At 43.5% G+C, this 17,695-nt stretch overlaps 1 protein-coding gene across 4 annotated transcripts in view; it reads left to right on the top strand.

The window, feature by feature from the left end:
- Positions 1-7,095, top strand: part of ARHGAP6 (Rho GTPase activating protein 6) — a 338,498-nt gene extending 331,403 nt beyond the window's left edge. For 3 of the 4 annotated variants that reach the window (XM_061998789.1, XM_061998807.1, XM_061998812.1), the window contains exons 11-13: positions 1,255-1,517; positions 2,978-3,058; positions 4,043-7,095. In XM_061998789.1, coding sequence (XP_061854773.1) covers positions 1,255-1,517; positions 2,978-3,058; positions 4,043-4,749 — 1,051 coding nt within the window. In that variant the 3' untranslated portion in view covers positions 4,750-7,095. The remainder of the gene's footprint in view (positions 1-1,254; positions 1,518-2,977; positions 3,059-4,042) is intronic. The other variant, XM_061998798.1, reaches the window with a different exon arrangement.
- The last annotated feature ends 10,600 nt before the right edge of the window (positions 7,096-17,695 follow it).

Raw genomic sequence — 17,695 nt, 5'->3', positions numbered from 1 at the left:
GGGACATGCAATTTGTAAATCAGCCAGGAAGAAACTTCATCAGCCTGAAAGTTGTGTTAAGTTTTGTCTGTTAATTATATCTGTATTAATATGAATTCTGTATTAGTGTGCCGTGGATGATCTGTCTTACCCCTGTGTGTTTTCTTTATTTTCTTTCTTCAGTTTTATTTCAGTTGTCTGGAAAGAAGGTTATTGTTCCATAACAAGTAATGTGCTTTGTTTGGTCACTCAGTTAAAAACCCCTCTTTGGATTTGACTCAGAAGGGCTGACCATTTTCAGTGATCATTTACAAGAATGAGCCTCTGTTTTTACCTGTTCAGTTAGAGCAGTTATTAATGTGAGGTCTCTAAGAGAGAGAAGCAAAAGAGAAGCATCTAGGAAACAAAGATCAAAGTGCAAAGAAATAAAAAATGAGTAATAGAAATATCAATTAGGAATGATCAATAGGAAAGAAAAACCCCATTTTGTTTAGAGAGTATTTCCACGTATTTTTGGGGGAGGTTCAGTGACTCACAGACTCCCTCCTATTTGCATAGTAAACTGGTAACAGTTCAAGAAATCCCCCTCAGTGTTCCCAAGACGTTTAGAAAATGAGAGTTGTCTCTCAGCCTCTGCTGTAGGTTGGTAGGGGTTTCATTTGCCTTTTGTTATCAAAATTAAATGCAGGCCATGCTGTTGGTGATGTAAAGGTAAAAGAAGTTGTAGGAGTTACCAGCAGTGCCAGTTGTTTGTCTCCATCAGAGGTATATCTGCTTGTCCCATGTGGAATATCTGCTTTCTGTTGTCTGTAGAAGAGGATGCTTCTCACAGTGTGAGAGGGGTGCTAAGGTTTTGATTTCTCTGGCTCTGTAGTACTTTAGAGTGGAAGATTTTAGCATACTGCTTAACATCAACCTGATCGTCCCTATCATGCCCTCAGATTTACTGTTGCAACAAGCTAAATTGTCAAGGTAACATAAGGAATTGATTCACTGTTTAATTTCCTGTGGTGAACTGTACACTTGTGTGGTTTTTGTTGTTTTCTTTCTTGACAGCAACATGTTTTGATTTTTAGTGGCCTCTGCTGGACACTTCATGGCAAAAATTTTACTCCTAGAAATTTCACCTTTGTACTGCTTGTAAAGTGTTTTCATTTCAGCAGCTGTGATCATATCCTTGTATTTCATTTTATTTGTATGATGTCAAATGTCACCTTCAGTTGTGAACATAAAGCATTTTTCATTAACAGTAGTTTGTTTATCAACATTTCTCAGGAGCCCTGAGATGCTGCGGTCAGAAGGTTCCTACTCCACAGGAGGAAGACATTCTTCCACAGACTCTAACAAAGCTTCAAGTGGAGATGTGTCCCCTTATGACAACAACTCCCCGGTGCTGTCTGAGCGCTCACTGATGGCAATGCAAGAAGAAGTTGCCCGCAGCCCAGACAAGCTGTACAAGGTACCTGAACAGTACACGCTGGTTGGACATTTACAGCCTAAGATAAAGGAAAATTCTTCTGCATCACAAACGGAAAAAGGTAGAGTACACACCCTGCTTGTGTTCCTACCCCTCAGTGACTGATGGGAGGTTCTGAATTAAGTGCCAAATTTTGCGTTACCAGATACCATTTGAGGAGCAGTAGTGTAAATGACCAACATCCTTTTTTTTTGTTGTGAGCCTGAAAAGTCTCTGCTTAGTCCTTCTCATTAGCTCAGCCAACTGTCAGGGGTGCTCTTGGTATGACATTTCTCAAACCTTGGAGCTATTATTTAGGAAAATAGAACTATTTACGTCCGGCTTTTCAGCCTATCTGGGACAGCGTGGCAAAGACAGATTTCTAATCCTGCTTCTTGCAAATATCTGCAATTTTGGAAAAATCTGATATCTTAGGATATCAAACTACAAATTCTCTCCAGTTGAAAAGAATGACCTCAACATCTTCTCACTGGAGAACACAGGTGAATTCCACAGCATTCAGTCTTCTGCCTAGCAATGCTAGTGCGTGGATCTGTAATTTGCATAGGTATCCAGAAAGTGCACACCTGAATGATTTCTTCTGTAAATAACTGTGGTTTAAACTGACAGCTCACCAGCATTTCAAGATGCCTTTAATTGAAAATATTTTTCAAAACCCAAAACGTGAATGAAATGTATATTTAGTGAGCCAAACATTAAGAACTTTTTATGCTTAAGGATGCAGATAACCGGTGATATTTTTAAAACCATTTAATTTCAGGATTACCAGTTAGGCATTTAATTCCCTTTGGAATTAGTGGGATTTAGACTGTTATCTCAATTATATGCTCTATAAATGCCAAAGAGTATTTATCTTCCATGTTCGGCATCTTAACTCTCTGAAGAGGTTTCAAAATTTGGTCAGATTTCTAGTAAGTTATGAACAGGAAATTACATGACTTTTTATCATATCTACCATCTTTAAAACTTTAATATGCATCACAACAATACTGGACCATGACAAATCAGGAAATTCCGTTGCTGCCAGATGGAATCAGAAAAAAAAAAAGGCAGGAAAGCTGTAAGCCAGCACAATGCCTGACATGCACATTACATCTCGATTCTGTGACAGCACTTTTGTGTAAGACCCAAGAGATGATGCAGTTGATAGAGTGTGCCTCACCGTGACTGGGGCTGCATGAGGGAGCTTTGCCACATGAACTACCTTCTGTTGACCAAATCCTCCTGTTCTTGTACAAATTCTCTGACTGACTTCAGTAAGGACTTCAGGGGAACTCCAGTCACCAGCACACACTCAGGGATCCTGCTCATACAGAGCTCACTGAATCCATTACAGGATCTAAGCCTGAAACAAGACTCTGAACAAATACATTTGAGGTGTTTTTTAGGTGCATAGTAAGTCAGATGCTAGTATATGTTAATGACTCTGATACCTAAGGTTATACTATTCCATTTGTATGTTTCTGAATAATGGTTTTAAGAGGACTGATTCTTCATCTTCCTGCTCTTACCACTATTTAGATGTTTCTGAAGATCATTTTGATATCTGGGGCACCTGGCATTCAACGCTGAAAAGTGGCTGCAAAGATCCAGCAATAACAGGTCAGTTATTTGTCAAGTTTTAAGCCCAAATCTAGCAGAGACACAAACAGTTGCTTGATTTTGAGAAACTACAGTGAAATCAGGAGAATTCACAATATCCAGAGCTGATTTTCTAAAAGGTGCAGAGAAGTGCAGTGGTTATATAAATGCAGCAAAATTTCAAACTGTCATGAGATAATTTAAAAATTTGTTTTAAAATTACTTAAAAAAATAGTTTCATCTTCTTCTAAAAGTCACTGGAAGGTGGATGCCCAGTGGGAGTTTGAGCAGCTGTCACAGTGGCACAAGCACAGGCTGTGAGGTTGGCAGCCCTTCGTGCTGACACTGCCACTGGTGCCAGCAAGTCCCTGACCCCTCTTGCCTTTGTTTTCCTCACATATGCACCCACCTCGCAGAGGAGCTGTGAGACTAAAACACCCACTCACTTTTCAAACACTTAAAGAGTGGGTGTCAGGAGGATGAGGAAACAGTTTTTCTGTTGTCTCCAGTGACAAGGGGTAATGGGCATAAGCTGGAACACAAAAAGTTCCACTTGAACACAAGGAAAAAGTTTCCTGTGAGAGTGAGGGACAGCTGCCCAGAGAGGCTGTGGAGTTTTCTTCTCTGGAGGTTTTTAAACCCACCTGGCTGCATTCTTCTGTGACCTGATCAAGGTGAACCTGTTTTAGTGGGGATTCGACTAGATGATGTCTAGAGGTCCTTTCCAACCCCAACCATTCTGTGATTCTGTAAGTGCTGCAAGGCTTTATGTCAAAGTATTAGAGTCACAGGGTAATACATCAGACAGGGTTCAGACAGATATGGGGCTCTTGCTCTGTGTCCCCAGGTGTAGCCAGCAATGAGGCCGGTACACCTCCAGCGGCATCCCCTGATGAGGAAAGCCCCCAAACCTCTTCTGCAGCCTGATGCAGGGGAAGAGCAGTAAACACTACGTAGATAAATGGTGACTCAGACTGATGTTGTCTCTCTGACTCTGGCCCCCAGGTTCTCACGGGAACATTTACGAGAGCAGCTTGCTGCGGCCTGGACAGTGCTCTCTTTCCCAGGGCAACCTCGCCGCATATTCTCCTCGGTGGCAGGGCAGCTCCTCTGAGCTGGACGCCAGCAAACATGTCATGCGCAGGAGCCAGACGACCGCTGCCATTCCTGAGTGTCAGCTCCACCCCACGGTCTCTCGGGTCTGCAGTAACCCCCAAATCGAAGTCAGCAGTAGGAGTTCGGGCCTGTCGCACTCAGAGTCGGAGCAGCAGTTGACTTTAAGCAGTGTGGAAGACCTGAGTGAGCGTGACTCGAACGTGGGTTGTTTGCAGGGCCTAGCCAAGCCCTCCTACAGAAAAGAGCGCCCTCCACCCCCCTACCCGGGCCCAACAAAAACGAGCTCTGCGTTGTCACAGCGATCCAGCGTTTCTTCGACGTTGCACTCTTTGTGGAGATTTCAACGCCAAGAAAAAAGTTCAGGGACCAGGGCAGCTGGAGGACCGCCAGCCAGAGCCCCAGAGCAGGCCACCTCCAGGCAGGAGCGGCCAGCCCCCCGCACCCAAGCAGGTCACATCTATTCCACGGCACCTCAAAGTCAGAACAGTAAAAACGTTTCAGAGGCGGACTGGCATGATTGGCAAAGGGAGAGGTGGCAAATTTGGGAGCTATTGTCAGCTGATAACCCCGACGCTCTCCCAGAAACCCTTGTATGATCGGACTCCACGGAACTGCCTCTGTACCCGTGCCTCCGTCTCATAGGAAAACAACGGTGACATTGGAAAACGGGGAGGGCTCGTTTGTTTGTTTTGTACTGACTGAATTCCGTATCCTTTTGTTTTTTTTAAAAAACTTTGTTCACTTTCATTTCTTACCAGTGCTGTCAAGCAGTTCCATTTACAAATCCAGTATGTCCCTGTTTTTCAGCGAGCTTTTGAGAAAAAAAGCCAAGATGAAAATTTTAGTCTAATAACTCTGCATTGCATACGCTGTGTATAAAGAAAACCCGTTGCTTTGATGTCGCTAAAAAGGTATTTATATCTCTGCAGTTTTGATGACTGTATATTCTGTAATGGGTATTGTATGATAATCATCTATTATGTTTTCATATACAGATGTCGATCAGTTGTGACTGCTTGTTTTAAAAAAATCACTGCACTTAACATTACCGTGGTATGCATTGGAATTCTATAGAAAGTGCACAAGCTGGTTTCTGTGCTTATATAAAAAAACCTCCCAACCTGTTAAAGGGGAAGTTGTCCTTTTTTTCACTGCCTATTGAAAAAACACTAAAATAGAGTGGAACGTGAAAAGCCATATATTTTATAAGGGTAGTAGTGAAGTTAGAGGGGAAAATACCAAATATTGTTTTTTTCTTATAAATATATTTGCAAACAAAATTAAAATTTGATACAAGATTGTAAAAGTATTTTTTTTAGATTCTGGTAGAAAGCAGCTCAGAGAATCAACTTAAGAGCAAGGCCGTGCCTAAACCAACTGAGGATATAGTGCAAAAGTCTGCCCTCCCGTTCTAGAGGAAGACCTATGTTATGTATACAGGATATAATATATATATTTATAAGTGTATGATTTTATGTATTGTTCTAAACCAATAAACTGGAATCCAAATTTTTAGAAAACCAAAACAAATAAATTGAGGTGTGTAACAGCTGAGAAAGAATATGGCTTTTCCTTTGGAATAACAAAAGCATCATCACTATAGAGGAAGAAAAAAATAGAATGCAGACAGACTGTACCGAAGGGAGACACGCAGAGTTTCAGAAGTGAACGTGACATATGGAGAAGTTCACAGCTGCATTTCTATAAATATTTTGCCAAAGTCTGGGTCAATAGTACTTCAGTGACTGTGTTGCGTCCTTAAAGTGTTGCTGTTTTATACGTTTTCTGGTATTTTTGAATTGCAATACTGTTTATGGCCAGCGGGTGGCAATGTACTTCAGTATTCTAGAGCAAATTCTTTTTATCACTTGGTAAGGGAAAGTGTATCATATCAAAAGAATTTTATAAAACATACTAGTCTTAATTTTAATGAATTGAAGACTTAGTCAGCGATGTTGTCTTTAAGTTCTACCTTGTGCCATAATGACGGAATAAAAAGCTAAGCAAAATTTTGAGCATATTTTTTGCTCCTTTTTTTTGAAGTCAGGTTTATCAAAAGACTGCTGTGTGTTTATTACATTCTTGAGTGTCTGTCAAAACATCTAAAAGGCTTAGGAGCTTAAGGACTGCTTTCAAATACAACTTAAATATACAAGATCCAAAATTTTACTTGAGCTTTAGGCTTAAAAATCCACCAAATAAAGAGTCTGTCCATCATATCTCCATTTCCCAAGTCAAGTTGTAGGATAAAAGCACTAGCTCTCATAGAAAGGGGCAAGATTTGGCCTTTGACCGCTGTAGGACTGTCAGGCTGGTCAGTTTTTTTTATGAATACTGCATTCAGAATAAATCTCAGCTCCTTTTGATGGTGGCAAGGCTTTTCCAAATGCTGCCATTATATGAGACTTGATAGGAAAAGGGTCTTGCATGTAGCTTGTTGCAGCTGCTGTGTGTCAATTTATTATCAAAAAAAACCCCACCTCAAATTAAGACGACAGTGGAACATAATGAAGGACAAAAACGAGCTCTCCCAAGCAATCCTCACTATTTGATCTTGTCTCAGTATTATCCCAGGCTTCATATGAATTGGCTACAGCGAATTAAAGCTCCCTAATAGTCCTCCAAACTAGACATAGAGTAAATCATGCTGCAGAGTATGCTCTGCTCACTAGATGTCCATCTCTCCATTATAAACCCCTTTCTAAATACAGACGCACATGTATATTTTAAACGTTTTTAGTGGAAGATGTCTAATGATCACTCAGCCTCATCAAGAGCTTGCTTTTTGACAGTACTTCTCTCTGTATATAAGTGTATATGTGTGTATATTACCATTTATATGGAGTTTATGCAAAAATGGAGTACAAAAAACAAGGTCACTGCTGGAGGACAACCTTGTCAACACACATTGAAATATACAATTGTTTTCAAGAAAAGAGATACAGAATAAAATTTGATGAATTAAAGTAATGCTTGACAAGATTATATCATTTCTGCCATTTAGTTTGAACTGGAGAGAGCCAAATTATCACAAGCAGATTAAGGATATCATAATTTTTGGTTGTACCTCTTTCCAGGTCTAAATCACTTTTGTAATTTCTTTCAATGTCACTTAATCACAGAATGTTAGAGGTTAGAAGGGAACTCTGGAGATCATCTAGTCCACCCCCGCTGCTAAAGCAGGTTCTCCTAGATCAGGTGACAGAGGAACGTATCCAGGTGGGTTTTGAAAACCTCCAGAGAGGGAGACCTCGCACCCTCCCTGGGCAGCCTGTGCCAGGGCTCCCTCACCCTCAGAGGAAAGAAGTTTCTCCTTATGTTCAAGGGGAACTTCCTGTGTTCCAGCTTGTGCACACTACCCCTTGTTCTGTCATTGGGCACTACAGAAAAAAGATTTGTCCCATCCTCTTGACAACCCACCCTTTAGGTATTTTTAAGTGTTAATAAGTTCACCCTCAGCCTTCTCCAGGCTGAACAGTCCCATTTCCTGCAGCGTTTCCACGTAAGGAAGATGCTCCAGTTCCCTGATCATCTTGATGGCCCTATGCTGGACTCTCTCCAGAAGTTCTCTGTCCCTCTTGAGCTGGGGAGCCCCAAACTGGACACAGGACTCCAGATAGCTTTTTTGTATTTCATAAGAAATGTGGCCCTGAAAGTATCATTCTATTTTTATGTTAGCTGATGGATCTGCGTAGGCTGTTCCATTTTAGATCTCTGCTTGTTTTTTCTTGCTATGACACATTCTCTTGTACAGCCACAGTATTTGTCTCTTACAGGGAAAGTCTCTAGTGTGGGGCTATCAAAGCCTTTGCTCTGACTCTTTCCCTTGGGAGCAGGATTCCTGTTGTAGCAAAAGGCTCATGGAGCTCTGCTTCAGTGAAGAGTAGTAGAGAAGGTCTCCTGTGGAGGTCAGAGCAAACTCCTACAGTTCAGTTCCCTCTCATCACTTCCTATCACACCATGCTAGTTCACACCTAGGACTGAAAAAGCCCTCTTTCCCATGATGGTCTGCATTACTTCCTCTTGGGTATGGGTCAGGGGTTAGGTGAGTGGTTGCTCTTTTCTGTAGCAGAAACAGAAAATTAGAGGAATCGGTGCAGCTCTACATGCAAGTCAAACATGGTTAGGAACCTCAATGTGGCAGGGAACCTTGGGGAGTCAAAGGGAAAAAAGGAAATGCTCAGACTTTAAAATACTACTTTAAAAATTACTGATTCTGCTGTCTTATAAAACAAGATGTGGTTACACAGTTGACTTGCTCATTCCAAGACCATGCTCCACTGCTGAAGGGTAAGTTGCACCTTCTTCCCTTTTCTGCAACCTCCTATCCCAGCTATCAGCAGCTCTTTGAGTGGTGGGAGGAATTGTGGGGCTTGAAACTTGCCCTGTACAATGAACATGTAAAATTCAGGAAGCTCATTGTTTTTTACAAGTGGTAGGCAGAGGAAAGGAGAGGAGACGGGCTCAGAGATGGGGAAGAGCAGGAGGGCGGCACTGGCTGCCCATCCCAGAGCAGAAGCTGCAAGTCAGCCCTGTTGAAGCTACTTGTGTAAGTGCAGGGCTTACTGCTTCAATGTGTGGGCAAGAGCCCAGCCAAGCATTTGAGAGGGGCTGTGTGTTAGAAACCTAAGCCAGCCCAGCTGCTTGAAATGTCTGGAGTGCTCAGCTGTCTGCATTGGGAGCCTAGGCCTCTACCATGGCACAGACTAATACCACTCAGAACTTGCCTGCTGTTAAGTGTTGTGGTTCAATGGGACAGAATTTGTGGTTGTATGGTCTGGGGAGTAGGGGAGTGTCCTGTTTTGTTACTGGTTTTGTTGTTTCACAGGCATCAGTCGAGGTCAAAAACCTCAATTCCAGCCTTTCTAGAGCACCACTGTGGTCTGTGAGGCTGAGCTGCCAGAGGGTCAGGGATTTCTTTCTCCTCTTGAGAAGCAGAGGGGATGTCTGAGCTTCACTTTCCTCTGTGTCTTTCTCCTCTCTTTGCGTTCACTTCCAAAAAAAGAAAAGAGCAGCTCCACTGTGCGATGCTGTAACCTCACAGAACTGCAAAGCAGTGGAAATTGTTCTCAGTTGCATTAAAGAGTATCTTGACATCAGTAAGCCCTTTCAGTAAGCCCTTTTACAACATCACTGAGAATAGCCAACTGCTGCTGTGCTACAGTCGCTTTAGGGGAAGGCATCTCAGCTTCCAGACAGCGCTGCAGAGACTGCAGAGCTATTCAAGGCATGTAGACACAGAGAGAGAGAGCTGGGTCATAAAATGCACCGTCTCTGAGAATAGCATTCATCTAATTTTTCTGAAGTTTAAAGCATCTCCAAAGGTGGTGTCTGCATCTGGAAAAGTCACTGACAAGCTCCCTTTTCATTCAGTGGAGAGAGATGGGTATTTGTGTGCCATCATCCATACATCCTCCTCGAGTCTTTCTTTGAACGATGGTCCCCTTTGAAGGGATGGTGACTAGAAGTGCCTGGTTCTCTTCACTGCCTGTATAAAGGAAGCCTAAGTGAGTTGCCCAAATAGAGACCTCTCTGTTAGGTATCCATCCAAGTCTGTCTGAATGAATCCCACCCTAAAGGTCCGGTAAAACAGACAATGGTTGGCAATCCTAGAAACAATAAAAATGAGCATTTAATAACGCTGTTGTCTAATTTCAACAAATTATTACAACCTGGGGAAAGAAAAGCAAGATGTTCAGAACACCTTTCCAGCTCCTGGGAAAGCTGAAACTTATCCGGAGGCCTCGGGGCTGTTGTGCTGTTCTCTGGGTTCCTGTGGGAACCTGAGGCTGACGGGGCTGTCAGTGCTGCTCCTGGGGGCCTGGCAAGATGACCAGCTGAAGGACATGGCACACTCATCTCTGCCAGGTGCTGTAAGAAGTCCAGGAAAGTGAGAGAGGGACACTGCCTCTTTTTTTGGATGGTTTTTGTTTGGTTTTAGGTTTTTTTTAATTATATTTATTTATTCACTGAAAACTGTTTCCAGCTGATCTCAAAGTGCTCATGAACAGAACCAGAATTTAATTAATTCACTCAGTGAATTAAAAACCAAAAATGGGATTTATTAAATCAACCTGATTCAGGCATTTTAGAAATCTAAGGGAGGAGCAGGCATGTGCTGAATCCCAAGTGGCATTGGCAAATGGAGGCAGCAGATAAAATCTTCCTTGTGAAAGACAGGGGTTAATCTTCTTTGCTGCTGAGTAAGCAAATGTCTTTGCCACTGGAGTTTTTATGGTCGCAGAGGGAGGGAGGGAAGAGGAGAGCTGTCTTTATTCGTTTCTCTCCAGAATTACATTTGAGAGGGGGTGAAAGAGCATATTAGAGTGGGCGAGAGCAGTATCTCCAGCTGGGTGGTTGCTGTGCTCTCTCGGTGAGGACTTGAGCCTCAGACTCTGGACGCTCTTCTAGTGATTATTTAAACTTTTAAACAAAACAGAACAACCTTTTAACAATGTCTCTGTTAAACAAAGGGTACACAAGGGGATGCCTCAAGATCGCCATTTCCTTTTGCTAGGCTCAGTCTTTTCCATTTCCTTATGTCCCCTTCCAACCGTAGCTTTGAGATTTAATTTAGAAAAAAAAATAATAGGGCCTAGAAAACAAAAGCGTTTGCTTTCAAATCTGAGGTAGAGAATAAAAAAAACCCAACACCCAAAACAGATCTAGGAAAAAGATCAGAAGATACCTGTCCCCATCCTACCAAACAACAAGCATCCCCTTCCTCTTCCCTGTGCATGTGTGCTGGTGGGAGGCAGCAAGCCCAGACGGTGGCCGGGTGTTCAGCTGTGGGGCTTCACATTCAAGTACCTGAAGGAGAGGATGGAGAGTGTGAATGTGTATAGGGCCATGCAAGCACTGGGCAAGGCATGGATACCAGCCCTGGCATTCTCTTTCTGGCAGGCAAAGCCCTTCTTGCTGTTGGGGCATGGGGACACCTCCAGCTGCTCTGGCCAGGTGGGACTCTGTGAAGCTGAACCACTTCTGCCCAGACTAGGCAGCTTATAGACACAGAAACCACAGCTCCCACATGGTTGTCACCAAGAGACTGCTCTTTGCTTGAGTGTTCATGCTTCAGGAAGGAAGATTTCTTACTGCATTGTCTTCCAAATGTCATTTGCTTTGAAAAAGGGCTACTGAAAACTCAAAGCGTCTTTTAGAGTTTAAAAACTCTTCAGTCATGAAGATAAAAGATCACCTGAGCCCTGGTTACTATTTTCAACCTCACAGAGTTGGGTAGATGAGTGGAAAGACAGCAAGAAAGAGGCAGGCAGGCAGGAAGGCAGGAAGGAAGGGAGGAAGGAAGGAAGGAAGGAAGGAAGGAAGGAAGGAAGGAAGGAAGGAAGGAAGGAAGGAAGGAAGGAAGGAGGACTGGTAAGCACTTTCTTATACAGAAAATAACAAATGCATGTGGTGACCTGCCAAGCAGGGTTACTAAAGTAAAAACACACTAGTCACTCAAGAACAAGAATCTTATGATCACTTTGGGGAGACTGAGTGTTGAACATGGAAGTGGCATCTGGCTTTTCTCCTAAAAAAAGGTTTAAAAGGGTGAGATGCAGAACAAACTCTTCTTTACGCCTGCAGGCTATTTCTGTAACTCCCAGTGGTCAGCTAAAGGTTACCAACTATGCTTTTGCCCAGGGTAGTATCAACATCATGTAGCTGTGGCCTGATTTCTGTTAGCAGGGAGAGCCGAAGCCCTGAAAGAGCTCAGAGCTGTAAGGAGACTCTTCTGAAATCTTCCTAAAAGCCAAAAAAAGTCCCATCTCCAGTGACATCAGCCACTCAGCAGTCTGTGAAAAAAGCAGTAAGGCTGAAAAGAAAAAAAAAAAGGAGGATCTCTGGAGTAGCAGCCTCATCCCACTGGGGTTGTCAGTGGATGAAGATTATTTTAGAAGAGCCTATTGCTGCTAACTCTGTCACCTGACAGTGGGGAGCTGGAAGACTCCAGGAACAACCTCTCTAGTAAAAAAAATAATGGAAAAGAAGGAAAGTTTGCAGTGGAGAATGAGTGCTGTGTTCTCATAATTGCCACTGACAGATCTGTTTCTGAACCTTTAGGCTTTTCTATCCTCAAAGAGTCAAGATTTGAAGTCAAGCTAGAAATAGCCAGGGTTGGTGTGGTGGAATAGAGGGGTAGTCGGAAAGTGGGAGCACCAGAGGGAACCCAGGAGGTGTGGCGAGGCCCTTCTAGCTGGTGTGCTTTGTCCTCTGTGCCACTGCAAGTTATTTTGCTTGATCCCTGGAGCTGGTGAGAAGCTGGCTATGAGAATGTGTGTGACCTTTGCTGCAACGGCCTTGTGACACAAATGCTGGGACAGATTCATACGGACTTTTGTTCTGCTTCCAACCTTATGGCTTCTGCATTCTTCCTTGTGCACTAGTCAAGACTGAAGAAGTGACCTTCAATATGTACCCCCTTCACAGTATTTTCCTGTCATCTGGAGATTGAACAATACTCCTGAGATATACCAGGTGTATTTAAGCTTAGGGTGTCTATCACCTGGTTTTCCCAATCCTCTTGGACAGTTGGTTAGTGCTGGAGATTAGTTTGCCTGAGTTGTTTTGACTTGTTTTCCACTGAAAAGCCAAAGCCCCAAGTGTTAGGGCATGTGGGTATTGCCTATGGTGATTTAAGTCACAGGGAGTCTGGGGAACCTTGCAGTGTGCTGTACCAACAACACAATTTGTACTGGGAGTAAATAGGAAGCCTCTGGATCTGGGCTACTTCCTGGACACCTTCAGATACACCTTTGGCATCGAAAAAGGGCCTCTCCTGAGAGTCAGACAAGGTGAGTCGGGAGCCTTGAGAAGCAGCCGTGTTACCCATGGATAATGAGCCCTGGCTAGCTGGTAGTAGAAGATTCTGTTTCACTACTATTGCAGGAATAACGGGAAAGTGGCATGAAAGAGCTGAAAAAAAAAAAGGATTCCAGAAAAACTACTGTGTTTGTAAGGGAAATCCCTTACTCCTGCCACAACCCACAAGGAGACATCTGATTGTCCCTGCAGGTAAGCCCTGAGCCATGGAGCTAGTGCCATGCCATGCTGGGATGGGGCAGGGCAGGGCCTGAGGGCAGCCTTCGGCTCCCAGCCCCCAGGGTGCTGCCTGAGATGTCTGCCCTTTTTGTGGTTATCTTGGGGGCCTTGATTATATTTAGTATTTTTCTCCTCTGCCCCTTGTTCCCCCTGGTCTCCACATGCACATGGACCATTAGACCTGCCTCGTGTACGAAAGAGGGAGCAAAAGTCTGTATGCCCCCTTGAGGACAGCTGTTCAGAAGCTTTTTGGTTTAATATTCATACGAGCCTCCAGCAATTTTCTACTGTGTGTTTCAGGGAGTGGGCAGAAAAGATATGTAATTGTCCTTTCCTCTGAGAACAAGGAATTAGCTTAAGCACATGGATAAGGAACATTGAGGATGCAGATGGCAATGAAAGAACAAAAGTAACCAGAAGACAGTAGTTAGAGAGAAAGGCTCTCTATCCCTTTTCATAGAAAGGTTTTTTTTTAAAATGGTCTTCTATGACCATTCCTCCTTCACACCAGTGAGTGATACCTGGTGTCAAGTCTGATCAGCCCCCACACGGTGGACTGGGACAGAAGAAAATTTGGCACCAAAAGCAATAAAGTCATGTTATTAATTTAAGCACAACTTTGCAGTCAGAGGTTTGTTTGCCGTGCTCTGCTGTACTGGAGCTCATTTTGTAACTGTAAAATGTAGGTAACTTTTCCCTGTTTGTGGAGGTATGTCATAAAGTACAGAGTAAACCACTGGAAACCTCTCAAAGCTAATAGGAGTAGATAAGATCTGAGCTTTCAGGGTATGCTTTGTATTAACACCTTAATAGTATGTTTCATACTGCCTCTTTTCTTTGTTTTTTTTTAAGTACCTAGTGTTTCTATAATCACTGTGTAGGAGGGCATTTCTCTGCAATGATGCATGTTAGAAAAGGGAAGCATAGTCTATTGTGTGCCCCATGTAGGTCTAGCCTTGGATTTGATGTTCAAAGCCAAAAGCTGACTCATGCTGACCCTCAGGTTTACGTATACCTCCAAACAAATCTTAAGAGGTTTCTTTGGCAGAAGGGAGACAGAAAAAAAACCCAACCCTATGAACCACAATCATGATGCTTTTACCTCTTGGTGAATGTCCAATTCACATCTTGGTGGATTTGCTATAGTGTCCTCAACAGCTGCAGAGAAAGCTCTCCCTGGAAGCCAGCACCTCTCAGCCGTAACTGTGACCATGAGGCACATACCCAGCTTGGGCCCCAATGGCTGCTGTGGGTGTCAGCCACTCATGGCTGCCTGTGCCCACGGGAGGAGCGGTGCTGACCCTCATGGGGTGCTGACCCTCAGGGCTTCACGCTGGCTCCCCTCCCTAGATCTTCATCTCTCCACAGTTCTGATACTCCTCTACAGCACATCCCTCACACCCAAGTGTTGTGCAGGGCCAGACTCTGGTATGAGGAGGTTGTAAGCAGACTATGAGCCTTGGGAGGTTCCCATCTTCAGCGCAGCTCCAGATGGGATCTTAGGGTGGCCATGCACCCGACTCTCACTGCCAGCCCACAGGCTTTGCTGTGTAACCAATTCTGCTCTGGTGTCTGGAGAAGTCCTTGCAGAGCAGAGATGAGATTATACCATAAGGATTAGCATCATATACCGAGAATTTCTTACATTTGTTTCCAATCACCCAACAGGAGACATTGTTTATTTGGCAGGCTAGCAAACACACTATCAGGGCAACTGAAGCAGACCTTTCCACTTAAAAAAGTTTCTGCTCACTGCACAACTGTGGTAACGTAAATCCATTATAACTGGATCAACAAGAGACGCAGTGAATGCCTCAGTTCTTGCACACAGAAAACAGGCTGCCAGGACGAGTTCCTCATGGCTGAAACCCAAACCCTGCCAACCTTGCCCCATGTGAAATAGAGGGGGGAAGAGAGGGGAAAAGGGGTTTTCTTTATGTATATATGTATGTGTTGCCCTTCAGCTTTTCAGTTTTGTTCCGTAAACTAAGACACAAATCACATAGCGAGGCCAGCTGAAATTTCAAATATCTGTTGCATGTCGGAGCTTGTGGACCTTTTCTTTAAAGTATAGGAGTTTTGGGCCATGTTCCCACAAAGGGATTAACCAGAGAAAGAGTCTCATTGCCTAGCTGTCTCTGTGAGTCTGAGTGCTAAGCTGCCTTTCATGTTTTCACAAACCTTATACTCTTGTAGATATGGCAGGACAGCCATAAAACTGGCTTTGTTCATGGGACCATTTCTAAGGGTGTTAAGTTATGCTTCAGTTTTTCTGCTTGTTGTTGTCACATGTTTAACACTAAGGCTGCTCTGAAGTGAACACTGAATGTGTTGAACACTGAATGATTGCCCTGCCAAAGGAAGTGAGTCTATTTAGAGATTCATGTAATGAATCATGTAATGTAATGGGATGGCATTGAAAGCCAAATCAGACTCTCATAATATTGATCATTTAATTTTAATGCATCTGAAACACTTGGCGGCTTTATAAGTACCAGGTCATAAGAAGTGCCCATCCTAATGGGCACTTCTTAGGACATTGTACTTATAAAGCCACTAAGTGTTTCAGATCCATTAGGATGGGCACTTCCTAAACTATGCCCATTAGGATGAGTTTTCTTTATTTTAAGCATCAGTTCCTGCAGATTATAGGGGATTTGTAAGGATACTACATGTGTTACTACAAGGCAAAGCCTTGTTCAGCCCTAGGTGTGGCTGAGATGCTTTCCCTGTGCTGTGGGGAAGCAGCTGGGGAAAAACACTCCTGGAGCCCTACTTTCACCTTTTCTTTCATCCTAAGCACAATGTGAGATCCCTCCTGATGCCTGCTTTCAGAGGCAGTGACAATCCTAAAGCATTTCTCAGTATTTACCTTAGTGTTGTATGATACTCAACAGTGTGAATGAGGTGGACTCAGATGAAGTCCCTGTGATACAATGAAGTAGTTTAGAAAACACTTCTTAGTGTTTTAGAAAACACTTCTGTTCCAGGCAGAATGAAACAAAAATTCACAAAATCCCCTTTCACAATTATTATTAAATAACATCACTGCAGTAGTTAGCCAAAAATGTTTGGGTTGTATCTTATTTTTCTCACAAGACAAACCATTTTATAAGGAAAATGCCCACTTCTGGTAGCACCCCGGCTCTTACGTGTAGCATGACGTCACAGGCACCACACGGGGCAGCTCTGTTCCACACTGGCAACGTGTAACTCTCATGGCCTGGGGTGACCACAATATCTGGGGAGAGGGAAGCATCCACTCAGTTCCTTAGATCTTTCCTTTGGGAAGACTTTGGCTGGAAAGGCAGATTTCGTTGCTATTCTTCATTAGTGGTTCCTGAGACCTCACTATCATAGGAGATGAGCACTTATGGGAGCACATGTGGCAGGTCAAAAGGTTCATCTAACCTTGCACTAGTGTTCCCATCACCTTCTATCTTACCCATGTAGGATATTGCCCTGTCTGTTTTGCAATGTAAAACATTAAGATGGGTATTGCAAAGCAGCCCATTACTATGCCAGGAACCTCTGGGATTTTAAAGAGTGTGATATGCAATGGCTTTTGGTTGTAATTTCATCCAGGTTTTATACTGGGCAGCAAAACCACATCAAAATGAATGAAGCCTGGAAGACTTTCAAGCAGTTTGTTAGCACTGCTTACAGAGAATCCAGCAGAACATGTGAATATTAATCACAGTTAGGTTTCAGCAGGGATAAAGGAAGGAAAAGAGATTGCCAGTAAGCAGCTCAAACATTGCCATTTTCAAGGAGAGCTCCTAGGCAGTGTTAAGTTTTTTAAGCATATTCAGGGACGGACTGATCTAGACCCCTCTTCTATAATACCTGAGGCTGGGCAAGGCACAGTCTCTGCCACTTCAGCTGCCTGGGATGCAAGCATTTGTGCAAGCATGAGTTTTAGGACTTCTCCCATTTACAAGTCATTAGTTGCCATGCAGATGTGGAAGTCTCCACACAGAGTGGCTGTGATCTGTTCACACACAGCTGCTGTGGGGCTGCAGTGGTTTCATGACAGATGCAGGTAGACCTTGCTGTTTTTGGTGTGATGAAAAGAGAAAATCAAATGGACAAGGGATACAACTTGACCTTGAGGGAGTGCTGGGAAGAAATGAGACTAGGGGGTGACTTTGAGTGCCTGACTTTACAAACTGCAGTGCCTGAAGCACAAGTCATAGCTTCCATCATTTTGTGCAGACCTGTGAGGGGAGAGTGGGGCCTTGCTCATTCATAAATGGTACTTGAGATTTAGGAAACTAAGCTTTATCTCTCACAGGTTGTGACTCAGAGTCAAATGCTAAATGGAGCGAGCAGCTTGCTGTGGGCTGTGTCTCATCAAGTTTTGAGACAGGGATTTCAAAACTTCTCTGGGCAACCTGTTCCTGTGTTTGACCACTGTCATTGGAAAAGGTTTTTCCTTTTGTCTCATCTCTATTTCCCTTGCTGCAGCTTGTGACCATTCTCATCCTGTTGCTGTGCATC

This window comes from Colius striatus, chromosome 1, assembly GCF_028858725.1.
Source record: "Colius striatus isolate bColStr4 chromosome 1, bColStr4.1.hap1, whole genome shotgun sequence".
Classification (NCBI taxonomy): domain Eukaryota; kingdom Metazoa; phylum Chordata; class Aves; order Coliiformes; family Coliidae; genus Colius; species Colius striatus.
The sequence above is the reverse complement of the archived record's forward strand: the minus strand, read 5'-3'. Positions and strand labels throughout refer to the sequence as shown.